Here is a 26,116-nt window from a genome sequence, read left to right on the forward strand (position 1 = left end):
AAGAAGAAGAAGAAGAAGAAGAAGAAGAGGAGGAGGAGGAGGAGGAGGAGGAGGAGGAGGAGGAGGGGGAGAAGGAGGAGGAAGGAAGGAAGGAAGGAAGGAAGGAAGGCAGGAGGAAGGAAGGAGGAAGGAGGAAGGAGGAAGAAGGAAGAGGAAGAGAAAGTATGCATTTCTGTTTTAGTTGTGCCATAACCTAGCGGATAGGCAGGGAGTCAACAGCACTGGACTCCTCAGGCAGGGCACTGAGGGCCTGTGAAACATCTTTGGACAGGACTATGACCTTCATGGGGCAGTAGGGTTTCTGCTTTCCACGGACTTCGTTGGGAGTCTGGTGAACCAACGCTTTGAATATAAGATATAAAATAACAAGAATTACTAAAGAAACCAATTATACTGGTAAAGTGTTGGGGGCCAGATGTAAGCTGGCAAGGTCCTTGCACCTGAAGGGGCTAGCAAGGCGGGGACCCTTACCCACACAGTTTTCCCAGACTTGTTTGGAAGGCGATTATCAGTAGAATGGGAGTAACATTTGTAGAATGAGAACAGCCTTTCATAGCTTGCCCAGAAGTCTGTAACTATTTACTGAGATATGCTGTACTGAGAACTTGTCCTTCTGCTGTATCTCTCCCTTAGAGATTAAGAGGAACAAAGAATACATTCCTCTTGACAGACCTCCGATTCAGTGTGTTGTGTATAAATAGGATTGTATAGCTAATAAACTCGCTTCAGTTCATCAAGAGAACTGGGGTCCTCCTGACCCCGCTTTCCTGTCTTTCTTTCTTTTCTTAATTCCCACCTCCCTGCCTCAGCCCGGCTCAACCCTGTCAGGCTGGCCCTGGCAGATCTGGCGCCCGAGCTAAGGGACTGAGGAACTGGGAAAAAGACGGTGAGGAACTCCTCCGGATAAAGAGTGTACTCGTTAAGGTAAGGGAGGAGCAATTTTTTGATAAACAGGAGTAAAGCATGGGGCAATTAGAATCTAGAGAAAATGCCCTTTATGGGCAAATGTTAAAGTTTATGTTCAATAGTAGAGGAACTAAGGTTAATAACAAGCAAGTAGAAAATTTTTTAAAATTCATTCAGGAGGTCTGCATTTCCTTATCGAATTTAATACGGGATTATTTAGATCCCAGGCATGACCATAATCAACCGTCTCTTAAGCCAGAAAAAAAAGAAAAGCAGTGTGATAGCACAAAACAGGAGTCTAAAAAAGACAGTATATTAAAAAGAAATAATGTAACTTTTAAAGATAATTTAACTCCTCAAGATGAGGAGGATTTTGAGGAAGCTGCTGCTCTTTGTCATGATGATAATACAGGTATTGTTCAGGCAAAAGAGGAGGAAGAATATTTTTCTACTGGAACTGAAGAGCGTAGTGATATAGACGATGTGTTAGAACACTTTTTAGAAATATTAAAGTTTCTTGGCAAGAAAAAGAGAAGCCGCGGGGGCCGTTCCCGCCGCTCTCCGCTGCCTTGTGCAGCACCAGTTCCACTTTCCCCTCTCCAGATGGCCTTGCAGGAGGCACGGAAGTGTGGTGAGGAACTGGGCATTCACACCTTCCCTGTTATGGAACAGGTGAACCCTCACACGGGACAGCGTGAGCGTGCTTATGACCCGCTTCCTTTTAAAACCTTAAAAGAGTTAAAAACAGCCTGTGCTCAGTATGGGCCCACTTCCCCTTGTACTTTAACTATCTTGGAAACTATAGCCTCAGAGGCTCTCCCACCTAATGATTGGAGAGCTATTGCCAAGGCTTGTTTATCAGGAGGGGATATCTCTTGTGGAAGTCAGAATATGATGAAAAGGCTAAGGAACAAGCTTCTCGTAATCGAGCTGCCCAGATTAATATTTCTTATGAAATGCTGGTAGGTGAAGGAGTCTATGCTGATACCCATAATCAAATTCAATACCCCCAGGAAGCTTATGGACAGATTAATGGAGCTGGGATCAGAGCCTGGAAAAAGTTACCCATCTCTGGTCAGAAAACAGAGGAGCTCTCAAAAATTATTCAAGGGCCAGATGAAAAGTATCAGGATTTTGTCTCTCGGCTATTACAGGCTGTTGGCCGAGTAGTGGTGGATGGAGAGGCTGGCATGTTAATAGTTAAACAGCTGGCATATGAAAATGCCAACACTGCTTGTCAAGCTGCATTGCGGCCCTATCAAAGACAGGGGACTCTCTCAGATTATATCCGCATTTGCGCAGATATTGGTCCCTCATATATACAAGGAGTTGCCATTGCAGCCGCATTAAAGGGAACCACCATTGAAGGAATTCTTCAGCAACAATTTAGCACAGGGAAAAGTCAAACATACAAGTGTTACACTTGTGGAGGAACAGGACATATAGCAAAACAGTGCCCTTCTAATAAAGGGGTTAATAAAGGAAATGGCAGAGGTCCCAAACAACCTGGACTATGCCCTAAATGTAAAAAAGGAAAACATTGGGCAAATGAGTGTAAATCTAAGACAGATATCCAGGGAAATTCTTTGCCTCAACACCAGTCGGGAAACTACCAAAAGGGGCCAGCTCAGCCATGGCAAATAACAGGGACATGGTCTATTTACCCTCCTGTCCCTGTGCTGTCTCAAGGCCAGCAGGCTGCACAGCACTCAGCCCGCCCCAGAGAGCAAAATAGATACAAGAGCTATTCCGAGCAACCCCCAGGAGTGCCGGGCTGGACCTTGGATCCATAGGAATAAGACATTCTGTCTGCCCTGGGTGCTGCCCTTGCCTACTGAAATAAACAAAATATCATTAGATTTAAAACTTCCCACATAGAGAAGAAATGATGATTTCCTTGCATTTCCGATACAGCTACAGCAAATGCCACCGGATCTGAAATTTAAAAATACGTCTGGGATTTCCGTACACGTGTAAAGAGAAAACTGGCTTGGAACTAAGGCGCGCATTGTCCGATTTTGGACATTTAGATAGAGTTTCAAGCTAAAATCTCTTTACAAATATACAAAATAAAACCCAAGACTGATTATTTCCTAAGAAAGAGGGCAAAATTTAACCCAAAGGAAAAAAGATGCTGGCTAGATTCTAGCAGCAGGATTGTCATTTCCATAATAAAGAACAGTTTTTAAATACTAATAAAAAATATTAAAAAATTATTTTCAAGGCTGAAGAGGAAATTCAGTAAAATTGTCTCTGTTAGAAAAATTTGCTAAAGAATATGCCTTAAAATAATAAACTGAATTTAAATCTCAAGAGTTATTAAAATATATTAATTATAAAAATATAAGTAGCCCAGGTAAAAGACGGCTACACCCTCTATTTAAGGCTGGCTTCCCAAAGCAATTTCTAATAGAGGAAGGGCTAGCCTCCCTTCCCCCAACAGAGCAGGTAGGCCAAAAATTTTCTGCCAGTGACAACTTTTAAAGAGAGGCTTGCTTCCCAGTTTCCCATCCTTGGTAGAAAGAATGTAACTAATTTGCATTTTAATGGTTACCTGTTTTCAGTCAATGGCACCCCAAGGTTTAGGAGTTTACTAAATTAAATTAGGTATTCTGAAATAACAAAATGCTAAAATATTAATCTAAATGTCCCTCACGAAAAATCTAGAGGACAGAATTAAATCTATTGATTATGTCTTGTATTTTTAAAGTTTATTCTTAAAAATGTTATTGATTAAGAAATACTAAATATTTAACTTGCCAGCTAAGAGTTTAAAGTTCTGGTTAAATAAATTGGGAAAGATCATATAATTATAAAATTTCAACATTTATCTAATTGAAAAAAGAGGATAAATTCTATAATCCCAACCAAAATTTTTAAATACAAAAATCAGTTTTAATTTAATTGATATCTCTTAATAATTATAAAAGGTATATAATCTTTAAATTATATATACACATATATATTTAATAGTTTTTTAAGTTAGATTTCAAAACTATAATCAAGGAATGACTTTAGGACATTTCATGGGCCCTGAAATGTTTTCAAAAGTTTATTCTCTTTTCTTAAAAGATTTTTTAATAAAGCCAATTTAATTTACTTGAAATCACATAGAAAGCTTTATCAAATAAATATTAATAAATATATATTTTAAGTTTTTGCTTCTAAGAAAGGGCAAAGCAAGTTGTCTTATTTTATATTTTTTAAAATACAGCAGTAGAATTTTAAGATATAATTTAAAATAACAAAAGCTCATTAATAATTTTTAATATTTTACAACAGCATATTAACATTTATTCCAAACAAGCTTACAAACTAATTATTTGGCAGGAATTTAATAGAACATAAAAGGATTTTATCCCTTTCACTGTGTGGAAGGCCCCCTGGGAAGGCACTTAAGCATTCTATATTGACCTCTCTTGCCCTTTTCGCCAAGGGGGTCGGACCTGCATTGCCACCATTTGTGCACCATCCAGAACTGAAATATTAACTGCTGACATGTACACATAAAAAACTGTCGGACACTAAAACATGAACTTCGCCTAAAAAACAAAGAAGGGGGATCTGTTGGGGGCCAGATGTAAGCTGGCAAGGTCCTTGCACCTGAAGGGGCTAGCAAGGCGGGGACCCTTACCCACACAGTTTTCCCAGACTTGTTTGGAAGGCGATTATCAGTAGAATGGGAGTAACATTTGTAGAATGAGAACAGCCTTTCATAGCTTGCCCAGAAGTCTGTAACTATTTACTGAGATATGCTGTACTGAGAACTTGTCCTTCTGCTGTATCTCTCCCTTAGAGATTAAGAGGAACAAAGAATACATTCCTCTTGACAGACCTCCGATTCAGTGTGCTGTGTATAAACAAGATTGTATAGCTAATAAACTCGCTTCAGTTCATCAAGAGAACTGGGGTCCTCCCGACCCCGCTTTCCTGTCTTTCTTTCTTTTCTTAATTCCCACCTCCCTGCCTCAGCCCGGCTCAACCGTGTCAGGCTGGCCCTGACAGTAAAGCAATTCTATCCACAGACCCCTAAAGGAGATTTGTGGACCATTTTTAAAAAGGCTAAGAGAATTTTTTTGTTCTATAAAGCCGTATAGCCATTCTCACACGTCCTACCTCATCCCTATTTCCCTCGGAAATTCCGGCTTCTTTAGCTCTTGGTCTGGTGGCTGCTAAAACCTGCTCCAGTTCATCCTTTTCAAATAAGTTAGGCACTTCACCTGAGTTCAAGATGTTATTTATATCTTCTAGGAACTCTTCCACTACAATCTGTAGAAGGAAGCAAAGTGATTTATTATAACTCATTCAACCATTTTACATTGTAAAGTATAAAGCCAATATTTTTTTCAAAATTCACATTCAGTTAGTTTTATCTTTAAGAGAAGATAATCTTAAAAATTAGATAAACTCTTAATATTCTAACATAGCAAGTACATTGATATTTGGCATCACCTTTTACATGGTTTGGTCATATGTGCAAGCATTTTATAATCTGCTCCTTTCAGTGAACATTCTGTTGTAAATATTAATCCACAGTTCTGTAGTGTACTCATCATGTTTACAACCATTAACGGGAGCATAGCACACCATTGAGCTGATGTGCCATACATTTACATAAACTTAGTTTACAGTCTTACGTACATTATAAGAACATATTTAGGCCTATAGCTTTTCTCCCTGGCTGGATTATTTCCAGGGGATAAATTCCCAGGAGTGAGATTAGCAAGTAAAGTATATGAATGTTTTCTAAATTTTGAAAATGTCAAAGTTTCCTATTCAATTCAAGTATGACTTCATTAACCTTTAACATGTTGTGGGGAGTGTAAATGTTTCCTCTGGGAGAATTTAATTTGCAGTCCTTTGATTATTACTAGCAGCAAGGGCAAATATTATTCCATATTTCTTAGTTTCTGTTAAAAAATCTGCTCAAACTTTGGAACCATTTATATACAGATGGTCCCTGACTTATGATGATTCAACTTACCAGTTTTCAACTTTACAGTGGTATGAAAGAGATACGCTTTCAAGAGATATTCAACAGTGTATTCAAAATAGTCTTTGTGTTAGATGATTTTGCCCAACTGTAGGCCAGTGTAACTATTCTCAGCACATTTAAGGTATGCTAGGCTAAGCTATGATGTTCGGTATAGAGTAGGTGTATGAAGTGCATTTTCAATTTATGATATTCTCTGCTTACAGTGGGCTTATTGGGACATAACCCCATCATAAGTTGAGGGCTGAGAGCTCCCCCCAGCAGTGGGCAGAACTATGGCTCAGCTCCTCTGCTTGGGCAGGGTAGGGAGGCAGACCAGGTTCCAGAGATGGAAAGGCTTTTTGTCTGAGAACCTCCACTCAGACAGACCTGTGCCCCTGCTCGGTTCTCTGGCAAGACTGTACCCCTACCTTGGCTTCGCAGATGAGCAAAGCTACCGCTTGAAACGACTACTTGGGCGCTGCAGGTAGGAACGCAGTCTGCCAAGTTCAAAGTGCTGATGGTTGTGGGTCCCCCAACCACTCAGTGGTCAAGGCCTGCAGATTCCCCCACTGTCCCCATGTGAGACTGCAGTGAACCTCCCAAGAAGCGCTCCACAAGGCAGCATACCCTGGCATTCCACCTGGGCGCTCTCGTCTCACTGGAGGAGCTGTAGGCTCAGGGGAGACCTCCTGGTGTGACGCTGCACCAGCATGTAGCCACTCCGTTACCTTTTAATGCAGTCCGTCCTCATCTCTGTGGTGCCCAGGGGGGTGATTCAGCCTCTGCCCCTTGTTCTAGGTTTTCTCAGTGGTATCTTGTCCATGAATAGTTGATAGTTATTTTGGGGGCGGGGATGGAGTAAAATTGGGAACAACCTATACCACCATCTTGGTGATGTCCCCACTCCATAATTTGGTTCTGATGTTATTCTCCTGATATTGTTAGATTGTTTATCTGCATTCTCATGTAGCTCTCTTAGCATCTTTAGGACGACTATTTCGAATTATTTGTGGGGAAATTTGTGGATCTCCATTTCTTTGGGGTCAGTCATGGGAGGCTTACTGTATTCCTTCGGTGGAGTCATGTTTCCCTGATTCTTCATGAACTCTGTAGCTCTACTTAGGTGTCTGCACATTTGAGGAAGCAGTCACCCTTCCAGACTTCACGGGCTGACTTTGGTGAGGGAAGACTTTCACTTGTGGTTAGGGGCACCCTGGGGTTTGCTATGACCCCTGGCTGGTGGTACAGTACAGGAGGGCAAGGGTAGAGGTGTTTGATAGCATGGGGTCTGGGGCGGTAGTGTTATGCCTCTGACTCAGGTCACTGGGGCCCACAGTGTCAACGATTATGTGTGTCTCTGTCAGCACTGCAGGGGGTCTGCCCTGGCGGCAAGGAGTACTTGGGTCCTCAGCCGGGCCTCCAAGCCCTGTGGCTAGGAACCAGGACAGGCATTGGCGGAGGTCAGAGCCAGTGATGGGAACACATTTGACTATGGGTGTTTCTCATTTGTAAACGATATTTACATACTCAGATATGAACTTACTGCATGTCACAGATGTTAAAAATTTTTCCCCATTTTATGAATGGACTTAATCCCATTTATATGTGTTTTTTAAAAATAAAATGAACTTTAAAATATTTATGCATCAGATCTATTGCTTTCTTATTCCCTGGCTAATTTCTATAAAGGTTCCCCCTACCCCGCCCCACTCCTAATGTTAAGATATGCAAGTGTAGTGAATGTAGAAAATTCTCTACTATAAAATAAATTTAAATCAGTGAAAATGGTTGTTGTAGACAGATGTAAATCCTATTTTAATTTTTAAGTTAATTTAACCCAAACACATAGCTGTTATTTTTTCCTTTTCTTGAGAAAAGCCTACTTCCCTAATTGATTTCACTTAAGGAATTCCTTTCTTAGATCTACCGCTACAGAAATAGTCTCACTCCCTTAACCTCTGATGATATTTACTTACTTAGAATTTAAAGGGGGAAATAATAGTTGGTAAAAGAAATAAAAAATGTGCTATGAAAGTCTTTTACAAGAGCCAAGACATTTGTTATCCGAGGGAACAAGCCCCTGAGCTGCATCATAAAACTATTTGGGCACATACGTGATTGTAACCCTTTCCTGTTCTGATACTTTGGATACTGAAATAGGTACCTGTGTGTCTGTGAAGAGGAAAACCATGTTCTTGTCCTCTACGCCAGCCAGTTTGTACAACTTCCTCAGGTCTTCATGAAAACTCTCATAATTATATCCCCGACTCAGTTCAATCTGTAAACATCTGTAACCACATATGTGAGCTGCAAGTCTTGTGAGAGACTGCTTTCCAGTGCCTCCTACTCCGACAAGCAGGGCGTTGCCTCTCTCTTGACGAATCATGCGGGCAATTCTGCAGGAAGCAAAGCAGAGAAAGAGCTATTTCAACTGGACAGATGTGGGTTCTCAGGGGGCCTGCCCCAGCATGGAAGGCTGGCGGCCAACCGAGTGTCATCCCTGCATTAACTTGTTTTTTCTATAACTTCGAACGCCTCTTTCTTTAGGCATGCATATAATCAGCCTTGTTATACTGTCCTTGTACCCCTGTGAGCCTTATTAGACCCCTTTTTGTAATGATCCATGATATTTAAAACAAAAACCAATCTATTAAAGTTTAGCAAAAAATAACAACCTTGGGGATTCCACAGAAAGTTCATACATATATATGTAAAATATTTCAAAACTGACTTAAATTATACCAGGATTTGTTATAGGCATTTGTCCATCTAGTATCTATGTAAAGAATTCGGCACAGCTGTAATTTTAATACAAAACAAATTAGAATGATGTCTTATGGGGCACCTTTTAGCACTCTACCTGGTAACGTGTTCTATCGCATCCTGGAAGAACACCAACTTCACTTCTTTGGGATTTGTAAGGTTATAGTCATCAAGATAGTCCTGGAGAACATTTGCGATTTTCTCCATATCAGGCAAGTCATTATAAATCCGATCAGACTTATCTGCTCCAAACTATAAGATGATTTATAGGAGAAGAAATGAGTTGAATAAATTATGATACAGAAATATATATACCACACATGACCTTAGCAGGGAACATTATTTTATCTATGTTGTTATTTAATCATTTGCTTACATATATGCTAGAAGGGTTTTCAAAACAAGGGAACTGGGACTAAGGAAACTCAGATTTTTGTGACTAGGTGAAAATCCATTTCATTTAACTTTTTCAACTAGTATATTGGGATTTCAGTTTTGTTTGCAATAAAATTGACACAGGAGCTCAGGCATACATTTAAACATTTTCTTACTATCCATGACTCTGGTTTCATAATTTTGTTCCTAGGCTGTTGACTTCAGAAAAATGAAATGAGTTGAAAATGACGCCTGGCAGACTGTTAGGGTTATAAAATCATGCCAGAACTAAATGTAGTTTCTACACAGCGGCTACCCAATGAATAAATCATTGAGGATGAAATGTGGTATAAACAATAGGGAACTGAGGTCTTGTTTGGACCTATTGATGATGTCTTTTATTTGTTTCAGCAGCTGCCCTGGGGGCATGTTCATTTGGTAACTTTGACTAAAATGCCCATAGGCAATGCAAGAAGAGTCCAACTGTTCTTTTCCTTTGCTTTATTACTCCATCCTATATAATAAAGAGCTAATATGCTAATTAGACCAAAAAGCAGAACGACCATCCAGATGACTTTCCAGATGAAGCTAAGGCTGCGAGGGCCAAGCCCCTTACAAGAATTTCATGCATCAGGCCTCTAGTTTGATAATAATATCACTAGAAACAGAAAAGAAATATAACCCTACTTGAAAACAAACGTTGGACTTTGTGTTTTATGTCACCTTTAAATAAATATATTTTATACAAATCAATGGTTTCTCCTTTTTACTTGTCAGGGGTTATCAGAGTGATGAGGGATTGCATACGTATAATACAAAGACAAGTTCATTCACCTGTTTAATCAGCAGTGACTAGCTCCATGCTAGGATTTAGGGTGAACAATGGAGGTATGGCTTTTCTCTCTCACAGACACTAAGAATGATGAACCCAAAGTGTCAACTTGTTAAACAAGACAGCTGTCTGTCAACAATGGCAGGGTGCTTAGGTGGAAGACTTATTCTAGGTAGGTCTAGAGGGTAAAATTAGGGCCCATATGTGGATGCTGTTGGGGCAACAGACTTGAGGAACTTCATACAAGGAAAATTTTGCTGTGAATTAGAGCTCCTCTAAAATGAAGAGGGAAGCACTGCTCACCAGTGAGCTTCCCATTGCTGGAAGCATTTGAACATAGGATGCACAGGTACATGCAGTCAGGGGGAGTCCAGTCCTGAGTTAAGAGACTAAACCTCCTTACCAATTAAATACCTGATGGGTCTCTGATTCAAACTATTATCAAAATGAATGTAACTAGATCAGGAGTCAGCAATCTTTTTCTCTAAAGGGCCAGATAGTAAATATTTTAGGCTTTGCAGGCCATATAGTCTCTGTTACTATTCTGCCTTGTAATGCAAAAGTAACCCCATAAATAGTGTAAGTGGAATTGTGTGGCTGTACTACTATAGAACTTTATTTACAAAAATGGGCAGAAGGCCGATTGGGCCTATGGGCCATAGCTTGCTGACCCCTAGTCTACATCTTTAATTTTCACAGGTGTAAAGTTCATGTAGAATGTGAACCTGAACTTTATAATTTTCAAATTATAAGGTTTATAATTGTAACACTTATATAATTATAATCTTCAGATGTAGTCCCAAGTCATTAGAATATACTTGCCTTAATGAAATCTCCAAATAGGATGGGCTTAGTCAAAAAATATTCCAGGCCAATTGCAATTCCAAAATATTTGTCTATTCAAAACACAAAATCAAAATATTAGCTATTTACGTAGAAGCCTTAATTAATATAAATGAACCTGAGGGAAAGCCATGTTAATACTGTACCACTTTAGTTTGGTTGATAATCTCCCATGTTTAAGGTTAAGAATATAAAATATTAATAAGCATTTTATTAAATAATAGATATTGAATACAAATTAATAAGACATATTTTAGAAATATCCTGGCTTCTTATCAGACAAAATGTTTCTTCTAAATTCTCTCCTCTACTTAAAATTCTATAGTTAATTTAATATATTAAACCTTCTTGAATTTCAATACAATGAATTGTATAGTATTTCATATATCCTATATAATAAAAGGCTAATATGCAAATAGACTGAATAGTGGAACAACTGAACAACTGGTCATTATGACGTGCACTGACCACCAGGGGGTGCGCGTGGAACATGGCAGGTGTTGGCAGCAGGCAGCAGAGCGCAGAACAAGGTGGGTATCAGCCGTGGTGGGATGGTGGAGCAGGTGAGTGGGGGATGCCAGACCAAGGCGGGGCGCCAGCTGCTGTCACTGGGGTGAGCCTCTGTGGTTACTGAAAATTCTTTGTTCCCATGTGCCGCGGTGCCACCTGGCACTTGCACCAGTCCTGCTCACACCCGCTGTCAGCTCCGGAGCTGCCGCTCGCACAAGCTGCCAGTGCCTGGAGCTCAGCGCCGATCCTGATTGCTCAGCACCATAAGCGGGTACGAGGAGTGGCTGCTGGCCCTGATCACCCCTGAGAGTTTCTCCACCTTCCCCTGCTCCTGAGGGGCAATTTGGGCCGGCAGCTGCTGCTTGCACCCACTGCTGGCGACAGCCCCGCTTGCACCTGCAGCCAGTGCCAGAGCCCCCACTCGCATTGGCTGCCAGCACCCAGCGCCGGTCCCGATTGCTCAGCACCATCAGCGGGTGCGAGTGGTGGCTGCCAGCCCCGATCACCCCTGAGGGCTTCTCCACCTCTTCCTGCTCCTGAGGGATGATCGGGGCAGCAGAACCACTTGCACCCACTGACGGCCCCACTTACACCTGCTGCTGGCCCCACTGTCAGTGGGTGCAAGAGGGGCGGGGCCATCAGCGCATGGAAGCAGTGGCTGGAGCAGGGCTGCCGGCAGACAGGGGACCAGGGCCCATGGTGGGAGGGGCAGAGTGGGGGCATGGAGGATGGGCCGAGACCTGCCCCTGTGCCCACTGAAGCCTTGCGGCCCACAGTTCCTTTCAAGGTGCATGAATTTGTGCACTGGGCCCCTAGTTTTATATATTTGAGGCATTGAAAAAAAAACTTACTTAGGAATGACTAAAATTCACTTTGTTTTACCCTATATAAGATCATTTTAATTTTCCTTTATAGAAACCAAATTGCTTTTCTACTAAAAAAAAAAAAAAAAAGAGAGAGCAGCTAAATAAAGATTGACACTTACTGGCCATTTCTGTCAAAATAGAATGGAAATACTGCTTGTCTTCATTATTAATCAGGCGATCATGGAAGACTCTTTGACACTCATGGCAAAAGAGTCTAAATATCTGTATTTCTTCTCTTATGGTTGCTGAATCACACTGGAGGATACCTGTTTTTAAGAAAAGGAAAGCAGAAAAATTAGACATTTCTGGAACATATAGTATTAGTTTTATGACCTAGAAGATCCTTAAGGCCAACTTGATCCCCACACTACCAGCAATGGGTGCTTTGCCTGCGGATATACACATGTAGTAACAGTGACCTCGTTTTTTGAAAGTAAAACTGGGACACATTACTTGACAACATTTTTTTTTCTTGCTTTGTGTTTCTTTCCCTGAACAGGTGAAGTGTAACCAATGTTCATCTCATCATTACATTCAGTTGTAGTACATTAAGTGAGGAGTGTCACTTTAAAATATGTATTTTCATCAAGCAACTTCCCCCTCCCGACCTTTACACTGTTTTCAAAACATCAATGTCCTCTCTTATTCTTTCTCAATATTCAGTTCTCATCCTTCTGGCTTCTACTCAAATTATTCTGAGTACTCTTTGTATTAATATAAATTGTTACTGCAAACACAGTTTTAATAATTTCAAGTCACAACAAAAGCAGTGATGTACAGAAGTGTTCATTCTCTGTGGGACCCTCCCCTGGGGCTCCTCATAGGTTGCAGAGGGGGACGGGGAGTCTCTACCATAAGCCCTGGTGCACGGCTGACAGAAGGCACCTTACGGCATGGCTGGCAGCATCCATGCCGCTTTGGGATAATGGGGGATTTCTATAGATAGTGGGGTTTTTTTTGCAGCTCACATTGCACATGCATGTGTGTGTGTGTGATATATGTTTCTTGAAATGGTTAAAAATTTAATTCTTTTCAGCTAATATTTGTAGGAATAAGGGCATTTCTAGGATATTTTGATAAAATGTGAGGACAAGGGGAAAGATATTCAAATTTGGAACTTCCTGGATACTCTATGATGTATCATTGTCGGAGATAAAACGCATCCTGAACTCTGAGGCTCAGAAATTATCTAAAACGTAGGCATAGAAAGGCAACAGGGAAGGATGATACATAAATGACTAGATCAGACAATGTGTGAGGACCAGAAAGTGGGTCCAAAGCAATCACTAAGGAAACAAAGCCATGCTCCAACGTCTCCTATGGAAAACTAGTTCATGAATTCCAGGACGAAGCTGGGTCGGAGGGTGAAATCTTAGTGGAGGAGGAGTAGCAGTTATTGTGCCATCCTGTGGCAAGGATGCTGTGCCAGCTGCAAGAGTCCTGGGCTCTTAAAGGTTACGGGGGCAGGAAAAGGAAGAGAGAATTGCAGAGCCATCGGAATGGGAGTTGGGAAGATAAGGAACCTGTGGTGAGAACTGAGCAACAGGGAGGCGAGGGCCACACGGGATGGTCAGGGTTCTTAAAGCCACGCCTCAGCTTCTGCCATCAGCCATTGCCTCCTGGCTCATTCCCTGCCTTTGTAATAAACAACAGATCTCTTCAGTGTTTTGTTATGAATTAGATTCTGATGAGGACAAAAGAGGGAGCAGGATTTCAGAGAGCCCAGTCATTGCTTTACACAGAAGTGCTTGATAGCTTTCACTTACGGCACTTCATAGATATTTAAAATATACTTATGCATTTTAGTCTGTTTGAATCTTTGTTGAGAATAAAATAGTCAGTGATGTCTAAACAAGAGAAATGGACAGAGAGTCAGCACTGGATAGGAACAGGGAAAATCACTGAAAATTGATGTCCTTGTACACAAAATAAGGTGAGGACTTGTCTAGATATTGTAAAAGATTTCTCTCAGTTCTGACATTCTATGACATTCATTCATTCAGTGCCAGGCATGGGTGAGCTGAACTAACAGCTCTAATGAAGCTGACATTCTATTGGGAGAGACAGACATAAACGTGTGTGCAGACAAACATCTAGGGTATGATTTCAGGTAGTAAGTGCTATGAAGGGACGTAGAGGGGAAGAGGAGAAGGTGACATTTGAACAGAGGAAGCAAGTCATGTGGGTATCTGATGCAAGAGCATCCCACAGGAAGTACAGAGGCCCCTAGGCAGGCCCTATTTCAGGAGCAGCAAGGAGGTGGCAGCCGCCAGGAGGAAAGTGGTAGACAATGAAGGCAGGAGGCTGCTGGCTGCCGATCTAACAGAACCTCAGTCCCATGGCAGGTGATGGGGAAGCAGCCTTGGGACACTGAGCAGGGGATACCTCTGCCGTGTGTTTAAGAGCTAGGTTTAACGTGGTTAAGTGGGCAGCCTGGAAGCAGGAGACCAGAGACAGATAGGGGGCGCTTGCTGTTAGAAATCCCGGTGAGACATTACTGTAGTTTGGGCTAGAGTGGGTGTGGATGGAGTGGTAAGCAATGGTTGGATTTGGGATATATTTTGAAGATAAGGCCATCGGGGATGTTGATGGATTGGATGGGAGTCAATGAGGAATGAGAACAATCCAAGATGCTCCCGGGCTCTTGGCCAGAGCAACTAGTTTTATGCCGGGGTCCAACCCCAGCAGGTCCAGGGGTCCCCAAAGGTGTAGACGGAGCCGGCGAAGAAAGAATGACACGGAGACAGCGTTCAGTTGATCAGCAGCCTAGCCAGGATCTCTAGCCCGGATCTCCAGCCAAGTTCTGGTCTGGATCTCCAGAGAGGTTCTGCTTAGGCTCTCCAGAGAGGTTCTGTCCAGGTACTCCAGTCAGGTTCAGTCACCAGGTTCTAGTCAGGCTCTCCTGCCAATCTCTGTAGTCAGGTTCAGTCCAGGATCCCTTGCCATGTTCTCCCGCTAGGCTCTGTCTCTAGGCTCCGAGGCCAGTCCCTCTCCAGGATCCTCCGGCATGCTCTCTCCAGCGAAGTTCTTCTGTCTCTAGGCTCCGTGTAGGTTCTGTCTTCTTGATTCTGTTCTAAGTTCTGTCTCTTTCTGTCTTGTTACATCTGTATTTATACCAGTTGATTCAATCCCATCAATCTCTATTCCAAAGGTTAGGGCGTTTCTTATCTCCATTCCAGGGAGTAAAGATTATGTAGCTTAAGCATGATTGTTCGTAGTTAAAGTGATTAATTACCCGCCTGGCACTTAGTTAAGGGGTTTTATTCCCTCCCTAACTTCAGGGGAAAATCCCTACCTGGGGATTCAACCTTTCTCGGAGAGGTGACCTTGGTTAAAACACAGTGCCAAGAAGGTGAGCAAACATATTAAGAACCGTATGCCATATATGCCAGGTCCCTTGAAACAGCAAGGATGGACCGACTCCCGGCAGTTTTAGTCCCCTTATCTGGGCCGGGGTACACCGGTATGGAAAGGAGGCATAAAGCAAGAATTCAGACATGCCAAGTTTAAGAACTCCAGCTGGATATCTAAGGGAGGTTGTTGAGAAAGGAGTGGAAGATAGAAATCAGATACGTAAGGGAGAGGGGAAGCTGGCGGTAGACATTCAAGCATCTCTAAATAGATGCATTTAAGATCATAGAATTGACTGAATTCCCTAGGCAGTGTGTGTAGATAAAATAGAGAGAGGACTGATGGATCTTAGAGGAAAGCTGGGGGGTGAAGATATTAACCAAAGAACGTAGATGCATATATACATAACCCATGGGCAGGCAATTTGGTAGTTTAGAGAAAACCTTGGGGTGGGGGGGACAGGAGAGGGGTGGAGGTGACCAAGGGGGGGAAAATACTTTCCACAATAAAAATGAAAAAAAAAGAAACATAACTGTTATCATAAAGCTCTGGTTTCAAATGAAAAAAAAAAAAAAAAGCCCTAGCTGGTTTGGCTCAGTGGACAAAGCGCTGGCCCACGGACTGAAGGGTCCCAGGTTTGATTACGGTCAAGGGCACGTACCTCAGACTTGATCCGATCCCAGGCTTGATCCTTGAGCCTGGTTGGGGCATGTGGGGGAGGCAACCAATTGATGTGTTTCTCTCACATCAATGTTTTTCTGTCTGTGTCTCTCCCCCTCCCTTCCACTCTCTCTAAAAATCAGTGGTAAAAATATCCTTGGGTGAGGATTAACAAAATACTAATAAAAAAAAGACTGAATGTTGGCATCCCAACATTTTGAGGTTGGGAAGAAGAGAGACAGCAATCAAAGAAACTGAGCAGCAGTAGCCAGAGAGAGAGGAGGGAGCCCCAGAGAGTGGGTGCCCTAGGAGGTATGAGAAAGAAGGGCTTCAAGAGAGAGGGAGGGGAGAGTTGTGCCAACACTGCTGAGAGGTTAAGGTTCAGACTGAGTGTTGATTGATGGACTGGACAAGAGAGAGAGGCAGCGAAGAGTAGTTCAGTGCAGTGTCAAGTATAAATGCTTAGCTGGAATATACTAAAGACTGGGATTGGAGGAAGTAAGCAGACAGTGAGGTGAGGCCACGCTTTAAGGGGTCTTTTTAGAAGGAGCAGAGGAAATGCGGAGGTAGTAGCAGGGCTATATGGTTCCCAAAGAGAATGATCCACTAAGATGGGAAGTATTGTGGCAGGTTTTTATGCTGTTAGGAATGATTCCATAGAAGAGGAAACACCGATGATGCAGAAGAGAAACAGCAATGGTAACAACAAAATCCTTGACCAGGCAGGAGGGGCCGGGATTCAGGGCCCGAGGGGGACTGAGAGCAGCAAGGACGGCCCAGCCTCTGCAGGAGGGAAGGCAGATACAGGTTGCCTGAGAGATTTGGAAGATGAGGCAGTTCTGGTGTGATTGCTTCTATTTTTTTTTTTTTTTTTCAGTGAAACATGAAGAAAGGTCTTCAGCTGGGCTGGGTGTGAGAAATGGGAGTGCGTGTTGGCTGTTTGAAGGAAACTGCGAAGTAGTCAGCCTGCGGTGGGGGTGGAGAGTGACTGAACAGGGATATGTAATGTGATTTCCAGCGTCATAGACACTGGGTACATACAATTCTACCAAGAGATTTGGGGCGACTAGAAATGCAGGGAGGGTGAAGGTCTGAGAATGAGGGGTCCATACACTACCTTGAACACATTTGGATAAATCCCTCAAGTTGAACACGTAATGGGACTTGGCTGGTGTTGGCAGAAGATCAACACTCATTCTGTTATAAATCTCAACTGAGGCTTCGACAATGTTGGATGCGGTTTGCTTGACAGCTGGTTGAAAGTCAAATAGGAAGCCGTTTAAGATGGCCTAGAACCAGAAACATATAGGTTAGATTTTTTTTTCCCACCAAAAATGTATCTTTCAAATGTTCCAGATCTAGTGATACTTTTTCTAATAATAACTAGGAGGGTGAATTCCAATGCAAGGACCTCTGTGTGTTAAGCTCTTCTGTTCATTTCAGAATACATTCTCAAGAATGGGCTCACTCCTGTCTTCTGTGATGGTCTGCAGATGCCTGGGCAGCATTCCTATCTGGCCAGCGAATGGACCATCAACTCACTTTTGAGTAACAGAGACTGCTGCTCGCTGTGGATCCAGAAGGTTGCCATGGAGGGCTCAGACTCATGTGGAAATAAACTGAAGTCCTCCTTGATTTTTATGTGCAAACTAGAGGCCCAGTGCACAAAATTTGTGCACTGGGGTGGGGGTGGGGTTCCTTCAGCCCGGATTGCGAGAGGGTGCAGGCCAGGCCAACAGACCCCATTGGTGCATGATCAGGGTCAGAGAGGTACATGGGGGGTTGGCCAGCCAGAGAGGGACTGAGGGAGGGCTCCAGGGCATGTCCGGCCCATCTCACTCAGTCCCGATCAGCTGGACCCCAGCAGCAAGCTAACCTACAGGTCAGAGCATCTGCCCCCTGGTGGTCAGTGCACATCATAGCAAGTGGTTGAGTGGCCTTAGCATTCATTAGCATATCATGCTTTGATTGGTTGAATGGCTGACCAGACGACCAGACACTTAGCATATTGGGCTTTTATTATATAGGACTAGGGGCCTGGTGCACGAAATTCGTGCACTGGGTGGCGGGGGGGAGTGTCCCTCAGCCCAGCCTGGGCTCATACTGGGAGCCCTCAGGCGTTGACCCCCATCACCCTCCAATCGCAGGATCGGCCCCTTGCCCAGGCCTGACGCCTCTGGCCTAGGCGTCCGGCCTGGGCAGCGGGGACCCGCAGCTGCAGCGGCCCCGCGATCATGGGCTTCGCTTTAGGCCCAGGCAAGGGACCCCTAGCTCCTGGGACTGCCAGTTTCGACCGTGCCCAGCTCCCATCGCTGGCTCCACCCCTACTTCCTGCTATCACTGGCCAGGGAGGAAAAGGCACCTGATTCTCCGATCATGGCTGGGGGGCAGGGCAAAGGCGGCCCTGGGGCCACCTTTGCCCTGCCCCCCAGCTCTTAGCTACCCCCTGGGTTTCCAATCACTGTCAGTGGCAGGGGGCTTCTTCCTGCTTTCCCTTTCGCCTCCCTGCATTGTGCCTACATATGCAAATTAACCGCCATCTTGTTGGCAGTTAACTGCCAATCTTAGTTGGCAGTTAACTGCCAATCTTAGTTGGCAGTTAATTTGCATATAGCCCTGATTAGCCAATGAAAAGGGTAGCTCATACGCCAATTACCATTTTTCTCTTTTATTAGTGTTGATGACCAACAATGCCATAGACTTCCCTCTTCATGTGCATTTAAAGTGCAACTTACTCATAACCACAGATTCCCTGCCTTTCAGTTCCCCCCCTCAGTTATTTGGAGGTCACTTTGGACACCTCCCATTCTCTGTCCTCACCATCAATTCTGAATATACATGTCGAGTCTGTCTCTCTCCCTTGACATGATCCCATCCCAGCACCAACGCTTTTTCATCTGCGCTTCTTCACTCCCTCCATCTCCCCCTGACCTCTCCATTTCGATTCCTGTCTCCCTTCTGTTACCTTTAATTATGCAAATCAGGCACTGCACCCCCCCAGCCAGTCCATGCTCTCTCCTCCCTCAGGGTCTCTGCACATGGTACCCCCTCCCACTGCCTCATGGCTGGCTGCTTGGGAAGGACTTTCTCGTCCTTTGTGTTTTAGGTTACATGTCATCTCCTCAGAGAGGTCTGCCCTGACTACTTCACTTAAAATCAGTCCTCCCATCAGGCTCTTATAGATCGCTGGTCTTCTCATATATAACTTGCCACAGTCTGAAAGAACATATTTATTAGGTAGGCCCTCTGCCCCCAGTTGCTGGGGAAAATCATAGATTTTTATAATAAATTCCCATCACCATTAACCTGGAATTACGCGTGGGAGAAGCCACCAGAATGCACATCAATGCTTCCAAGTCAGTCCTTGTGACTTTAGATTTGGGGCTCACATATGAGATACTTTGAAATAAACAGAAGTGTTTGTTTTCAGTGAGCCCCTCTGTTGGACATCACTTGTAGTAGCTTATGAAGACTATCTTTTTGAGGTACCTGTCCTCCTGGGCCCCTAATGTGAGTTTAACATTATCGACATGGTCTGCATTTTGAGTAGGACCATTCCAATATATATAAAATAAAAAATTCACTACATATATTTTATATACTTGGGATGCTTGCTCCAGTTATGCCATTTTCATGGTATCTCTCCATCCCGTTCCCCCCTCCCCCCCCACCCCATCATTCTATTCAAAATAATGCCTCCCATTCATGGAACACTTCTGCTGAGCACTTACAGGGCAGGCATAGGTCTCTGCCCCATTTAAAGGATGAGAAAGTGTCTCTTAGGAAGGTCGTACAGGTGGGAGAAATATGGGGGTTATTTCTATTGGATGTGATGGTGGCCCTGGAGGTGGTGAATTATGAGTTGTGTTGAGCTGGGGCCTGTGGGGCTACCAGAATTGTGTCTGGTGCCGTCAGGCTGGAAATGAGCGCACAGGTGGGGCTGGGCAGTGGGTGAGCTCTGCTGAGAACTGGGTACAGAGTACTATAAGGCAAGGACCCAGGGTACAGCCTTCATTAAAGGTAGGGGCTGCATTTGACAACCTTTCTGCATTCCTAAAACCACCTGTGAGACCACAAGCACAGAGGACGGTGACGCGCATGCCTGTCAGCTACCAGAGGCCCTGTGTTTACCTGGTTTCTGTTCAGGTAGAGGACAGACTGCCTTGATCATGGTGGTTTGGGAATGAATATATTTTCTTTTCCTTTCTTGCCTACGTTTAAGTCAACACTCACCTGGAAAATCTGTTTCAGGCTGTGCTCCGAGGGCATCGGGAGACACAGCATGCTGAAGTGTCGGATGAAGCGGGGGGTCACTGGGTTGCGGCCACCACCTGGAGGTGCACACGCTGATGCAATGGTCACATCCTGTCCAGGGAGAAGTCCACTTGGGTCACCCAACAAAGGGAAAGATGAGGTCTGTCCCTCCCAATGGCAGGACTCAGATCTAACAATTTCTGAGGACCTGCCCTTTGCAAGCATTGCATTACGTTTTCCAACACATTGTCTGACTTGGTTTTCACAGCAACCCCAGGAGATCACGATTGTTACTGCCATTTTTTAGGTTAAAAAAGAAGAAGGCCCTGGCTAGTTAAATCGCTCAAGGTCACCCAGCTAACTTGCCTGCCTTAAATAAATACGCCGATGCAAAAACTTAATCTTAAAACATTGTAAGAATTTTTATCTTAAGTTAAAATATATTCATTCAAATATACTAACTAGACCCATACAGTGGATTCTCATTATTTGTGGTACTTGCGTTCCATAAAGTCACTGGGAACACAGAATTAACACACACTGAATAATTGCTCCTACGGGAAATACATGGTCAGGTTCCTCAGAGCCTCTGGTAACATTTTCATCAATAGATCAATACAAGAGATTGCAGTGGCCTCTGGTCTCTAGCCCACCCCTCACCTGCAGCCAAGGAGATGTTCCCATAACGTTTCCTTCAAAGCCCCCCGCCCCCACTTAGAGGATAAATCCATGTTTCTCATCATTGGATCCATGGCCCCCTTGGCTGATCTCTGCATTCCCATTGCTTTGGTGTTCACATTCCACACCACCGTGGTGTGCCACATGTCTTGCCTATGAGATGCAGAATGCTCCCTTTCCTTGTTTTGCTATGCTCTGCCTGCAAAACCCTCTTCTGACCTCATCCCCTTTGGGAAGGTTTCTCTCATCCTCAACCCAGCCCCCAGCCCTCATGCCCTCCTAACTCCATTTATCATCCTGCCTAATAAATACATGTCCATCTACCCTCTAAAGCTGAGCCTTCTGGGAGGTGGGGGCTGCCTCCTTGTCTGTGAATGTCCTGAATCGAGCATGACAAGAACTCAGCGTGGACTGATTAATTGAACCACATATAGGAAACACTGAAGCCATAGGTCATGGGCTTTCTCCTCTTCCTCCTGGCCAATCATATGTTGATGCCCTAATGCTCAGTATCTCAAAATGTGACTGTATTTGGAGACAGAGTCTTTAAAGAGGTAATTAATTTAAAATGAGGTCAAGAGAGAGAGCCCTAATCCAATATGACTAGTATCCTGATAAGAGGAGGAGGTTTGAACATAGATGAGTACACAGTTAAGATTATGAGAAGGCACAGGGAGAAGACAGTCAGCTGTAAGCCAAAGAGAGAGGCCTTAGAATAAACAAACCCTGATGACATCTTGATCTTGAACTTTCAGCCTCTAGAATTGTGAGAAAGTAACTTTTTGTTGTTTGAGCTACTTTGTTATGGTGACCTGAGCAAACTAATACCCCAGTGGTTTTCAACCAGTGTTCTGTGGCACAGTGGTGTGCCAAAAGAATTTTTAAAACAATTCCTGACTCTTTAATCAGGGGCACTGACCTCTTTTCCCTTAGATTGTCAAATGAAAAACTGACAACAGCCATATCTTGAACCATAAACATATAGGTCATATAATAGGATTTCATCTTATTGATCACATTGCATAATAAGGCTGCATCTGATTAGTTAATTCTTGATACCAGAAATCCTTATATACAAGTATAGGCAACTGATTGTTTTTTAAATCACTTTGGAGCAAAAAGGCAGGCAATTACTGCTATTATTATTTTTTTGTAAATCAATAAAAATTATGTCTATTTTTTGTCAGATTGACAAAAATATAACATATTTTTTGGTGTGTTGCAAAATTTTAGCACTTTATGTGTGCCATGAGATGAAAAAGGTTGAAAATCACTGTAATACACCATATTTCTTTGCTGTTTAAATGTAAGCATGCAAAGTAATTTAAAATCTAAAGTAACCTGTATGTCTTTCCAAAAGAGTTTGTTTCTGTCATAAAATCCACCAAAATCTTGATACTGCCGAAGTAATTCAATCGGAGGCTGAGAGCCATAGTGATCCAGTCTGGGCATATTTAAATCATCAACAAAAATCACAATACGTTTGTTTTTTGGTGCTCCTGGGTAAATAAAATGAATTTGATTTAAGCATTATGATTTGCCTTTGGAAAACGTAAAACAGAGTTTAGGTAAGGCTTTGAACTCAATGAACACCCCGTAGGTCATAATGAGCTCAGGAGTGAAGAGGCCCTAGCAGAGACCTCCCTCAAGGAGGAGAGACCTCCCTCTGGCTCCATCCATGCCCCCTGCAGGGAGACGTGGCCCGGGCCGCGATGTCCACTTGTCAGAATGTGCCTCACCCTCACTCTCAGAGGTGCACAATGATGTCAGCTCTCCCAATCTCTCTCAATCCCAGCCACTGCCCTCAGCAGTGTGTGGCCTGAGCATGGGGTGAGGAAGGACATTTTCTTTCCACAGAGGAAGCAGAACTCCAAAGGCTTCTTCCTAGAAATGCCATCTCACCATCCTCTGCAGGGAAAATAGGGCTAGATATTGAGACACACCCAGACCACATCAACAGGAAATCCAGCACAGCAGAGCTGGATGAGGCCATGTTTAACTCAAAGAAAACCAATAGACACACTTTTCAGAAAAAAGCGTGGGTAATAACAGAGAAAAGAAAACAATGTAAGCAGAGAAGGTGACTCAACCCATGCTGGCATCCAGCACTCGACAATTCCAAGGTCACTGAGCCAAACTCAGTGTCCCACTCCATCCTCCAGTCTCTGGAAACCAAGAAGCAGGACAGGAGGTGGGGAGGGCTTCTAAGATAATCATTCATAAAGACTTGGCTAAGATTTGGAAACAGTCTAAGTGCCCATCAGCAGATGAGTGGATTATAAAAATGGTGGTACATCTACACAATGGGATACTATGCAGCTGTAAAAAAGAAAGAACTCTTACCATTTGCAACAGCATGGATGGACCTGAAGAGCATTATGCTAAGCAAAATAAGCCAGTCAGAGAAAGATAAGTACCACATAATCTCACTCAAATGTGGAATCTAATGAGCAACATACACTGATGAACAAATACAGATCCAAAGACATAGAAGCACCGAACAGATTGTCAAACTTTAGAGGGAAGGCAGGTGGGAAAAGATCAACCAACAAACTGGTATGCATATATGCATAACCCCAGAATAGGATGGTGAAGGCCTGGGGTGGGGGGCAGGGGCAGGTGGGAGAGGTCCATGGGGGAGAAAAGGAGACATATGTAATACTTTCAACAATAAAGATTTAAAAAAATAAAGACTCCCCCCCCCCCCCGCCCCCCGCCGCCAAGAAAGACTGGCATCCATTGCCCTGTGCCTACTGAGCAGGAACACTGGAACAGAGAGGGGGAAGTGAGGCAGCTGGTATCCCCACCGCTTGGCAGACCAGGGCTGGTTAGATGATGGATAATGTGGAAGGCAGCTGAGCTTGAGCTTTGGCTAGTCCTCCACCAGGAGGGCTGTGAGCTGGGCGAGTGGAGCCCAGAAGCAGAGGCTGCAGGGTGGGACTGTGACAGGGTGGGACTGAGGGAGTTGAGACCCTGATTCCCAATGTCAGGGAACCTTCTCATGGGGGGCCAGTGCTTGACCTGTGCACAACTTTCCTGGAAGTCCCTCAGAGAGCAGCTCCTGGAAACCACCACACAGAGAGCATGGGCAGTCATTTGGTGCCAGCCAGAGAAGCAGGGACAGTCCACGCAGATGCCCATCTACACACCAGGTAGGGAGAGGCCACTTGTCCTTTCTTCTCCTCTTCCCTTCCCAGCGCACCAGAACCTCTTGCCTCTCCTCGCCTCCAGCACCTGGAGCCACAAGCCTGGCTTACAACAGAGGAGAGGAAGAGCTTTGGATGGGATGTGGGATCGAAGCTTTACATTGAACCAGCCTCAAAACAGCAGAAAGTGACCAGAGAGTTATGCTAGTTATCTAAGCAGTTGATGGGGGTGGGGGTGGGGGGGGGGTGGGCGGGGGGATGCCACAAAGCCTGGCTGAAAGCCCTGACTGAAGTAAAAACAAAACAGTTTCATGCTTATTCTCTACTGAGTTCAGATAATGCATCAGGTATACACAGGTTGTTTTGCTTGTCTAAAATAAAGGGGAAGGCGGGGGACAGTGGGTGGGTGGGAGGTAATCATATATGCATGGCCCATGGATACTGACAATGGGGCGGTGAGGGCCTGGGGTGTTGGGGAGGGGCAGGGATGGGCTGGAGGGGGTCAATGGGGGAGAAAGGGGGACATATGTAATACTTTCAACTATAAAGAATCCTATATAATAAAGAGGTAATATGCAAATTGACCTTCATGCCCTTGCACAAGATGGCTGCCCCCATGTGGTCACAAGATGGTCGCCCCCATGTCATCACAAGATGGCCACCACAAGATGGCCGGCAGGGGAGGGTAGTTGTGGGCAATCAGGCCATCAGGGGAGGGCAGTTAGGGGTGACCAGGCCAGCAGGGGAGGGCAGTTGGGGGTGACCAGGCCAGCAGGGGAGGGCAGTTGGGGGTGACCAGGCTGGCAGGGGAGGGCAGTTGGGGTGATCGGGTCAGCAGGGGAGGGCAGTTGGGGTGATCGGGTCAGCAGGGGAGGGCAGTTGGGGTGATCGGGTCAGCAGGGGAGGGCAGTTGGGAGTGACCAGGCTGGCAGGGGAGGGCAGTTGTGGGTGACCAGGCTGGCAGGGGAGGGCAGTTGGGGTGATCGGGTCAGCAGGGGAGGGCAGTTGGGGTGATCGGGTAAGCAGGGAAGGGCAGTTAGGGGTGACCAGGCCAGCAGGGGAGGGCAGTTGGGGGTGACCAGGCTGGCAGGGGAGGGCAGTTGTGGGTGACCAGGCTGGCAGGGGAGTGGTTAGGGGCAATCAGGCAGGCAGGTAGGGGAGCGGTTGGGAGCAACATACACTGATGAACAAATATAGATCCAAAGACATAGATTGCGAGAGGGATATCTGACTGCTGGTTTAGGTCTGATCCCATAGGGCAGTCGGACATCCCCTGAGGGGTCCCAGATTGGAGAGGATGCAGGCTAGGTTGAGGGACAGCTCCACCCCCAGCACCCCGGTGCACGAATTTCGTGCACCAGGCCTCTAGTTATTAAATAAATAAATAACACACACACACACATGAATAAAAAAAATAAAGGGGCATTAGTGCAGGTTTAAAAGCAGAGCATGAGTAGAGAGGGAAGAGCCAAGGAGAGGCAGAGACTGAAGATGTGAGTTGAAGATGATGATAGAAGTAAACTATCATGCTTGTTAACAGTAAGATATCTAGATATGTTAGCACAGGAAAGAATGCCATTAACAAAATCATATTAACAATTAACTTAGGCAAAGAAAATATCCAACTGTAATTTTATTACATGCCCTGTTTTTGTTACTTATTAACTTAATTTGCGTGAGACAAATGAAAATGATAATTATTACCTAGAATATTTTTTCTTTTCCTTTCCAGTTTTGATTCAATGATCTCTTGTGTTCTTGCAGATGAAGTTTGAGCAGAAAAATTTAGATAAACAGGAACATAGCCAGCTGATTCTTGAATTCTATTTAGCAATCCTTTTGCAATAACAGACTTTAAATTTAAACAAACGTTAATGATGTCACATTCAATATAATAACTTTCAATTGTCTTTATCAGTAGTAATTCATTACAATGAGTAAGGAATAGGATAAAAGG

At 44.1% G+C, this 26,116-nt stretch overlaps 1 protein-coding gene across 1 annotated transcript in view; it reads right to left on the reverse strand.

The window, feature by feature from the left end:
* The window catches only part of DNAH6 (dynein axonemal heavy chain 6), a 235,511-nt gene that overhangs the window by 81,938 nt on the left and 127,457 nt on the right, over positions 1–26,116 (reverse strand). Inside the window, exons 38-46 of the mRNA XM_059659291.1 lie at positions 25,864–26,011; positions 22,355–22,512; positions 20,315–20,446; positions 17,199–17,370; positions 12,190–12,336; positions 10,674–10,747; positions 8,742–8,896; positions 8,046–8,277; positions 5,023–5,175 (exon numbers count right to left, since the gene is read on the reverse strand). Of these exons, the coding sequence (XP_059515274.1) occupies positions 5,023–5,175; positions 8,046–8,277; positions 8,742–8,896; positions 10,674–10,747; positions 12,190–12,336; positions 17,199–17,370; positions 20,315–20,446; positions 22,355–22,512; positions 25,864–26,011 (1,371 nt within the window). The remainder of the gene's footprint in view (positions 1–5,022; positions 5,176–8,045; positions 8,278–8,741; positions 8,897–10,673; positions 10,748–12,189; positions 12,337–17,198; positions 17,371–20,314; positions 20,447–22,354; positions 22,513–25,863; positions 26,012–26,116) is intronic.

Source organism: Myotis daubentonii, chromosome 12 (assembly GCF_963259705.1).
Source record: "Myotis daubentonii chromosome 12, mMyoDau2.1, whole genome shotgun sequence".
NCBI lineage: Eukaryota > Metazoa > Chordata > Mammalia > Chiroptera > Vespertilionidae > Myotis > Myotis daubentonii.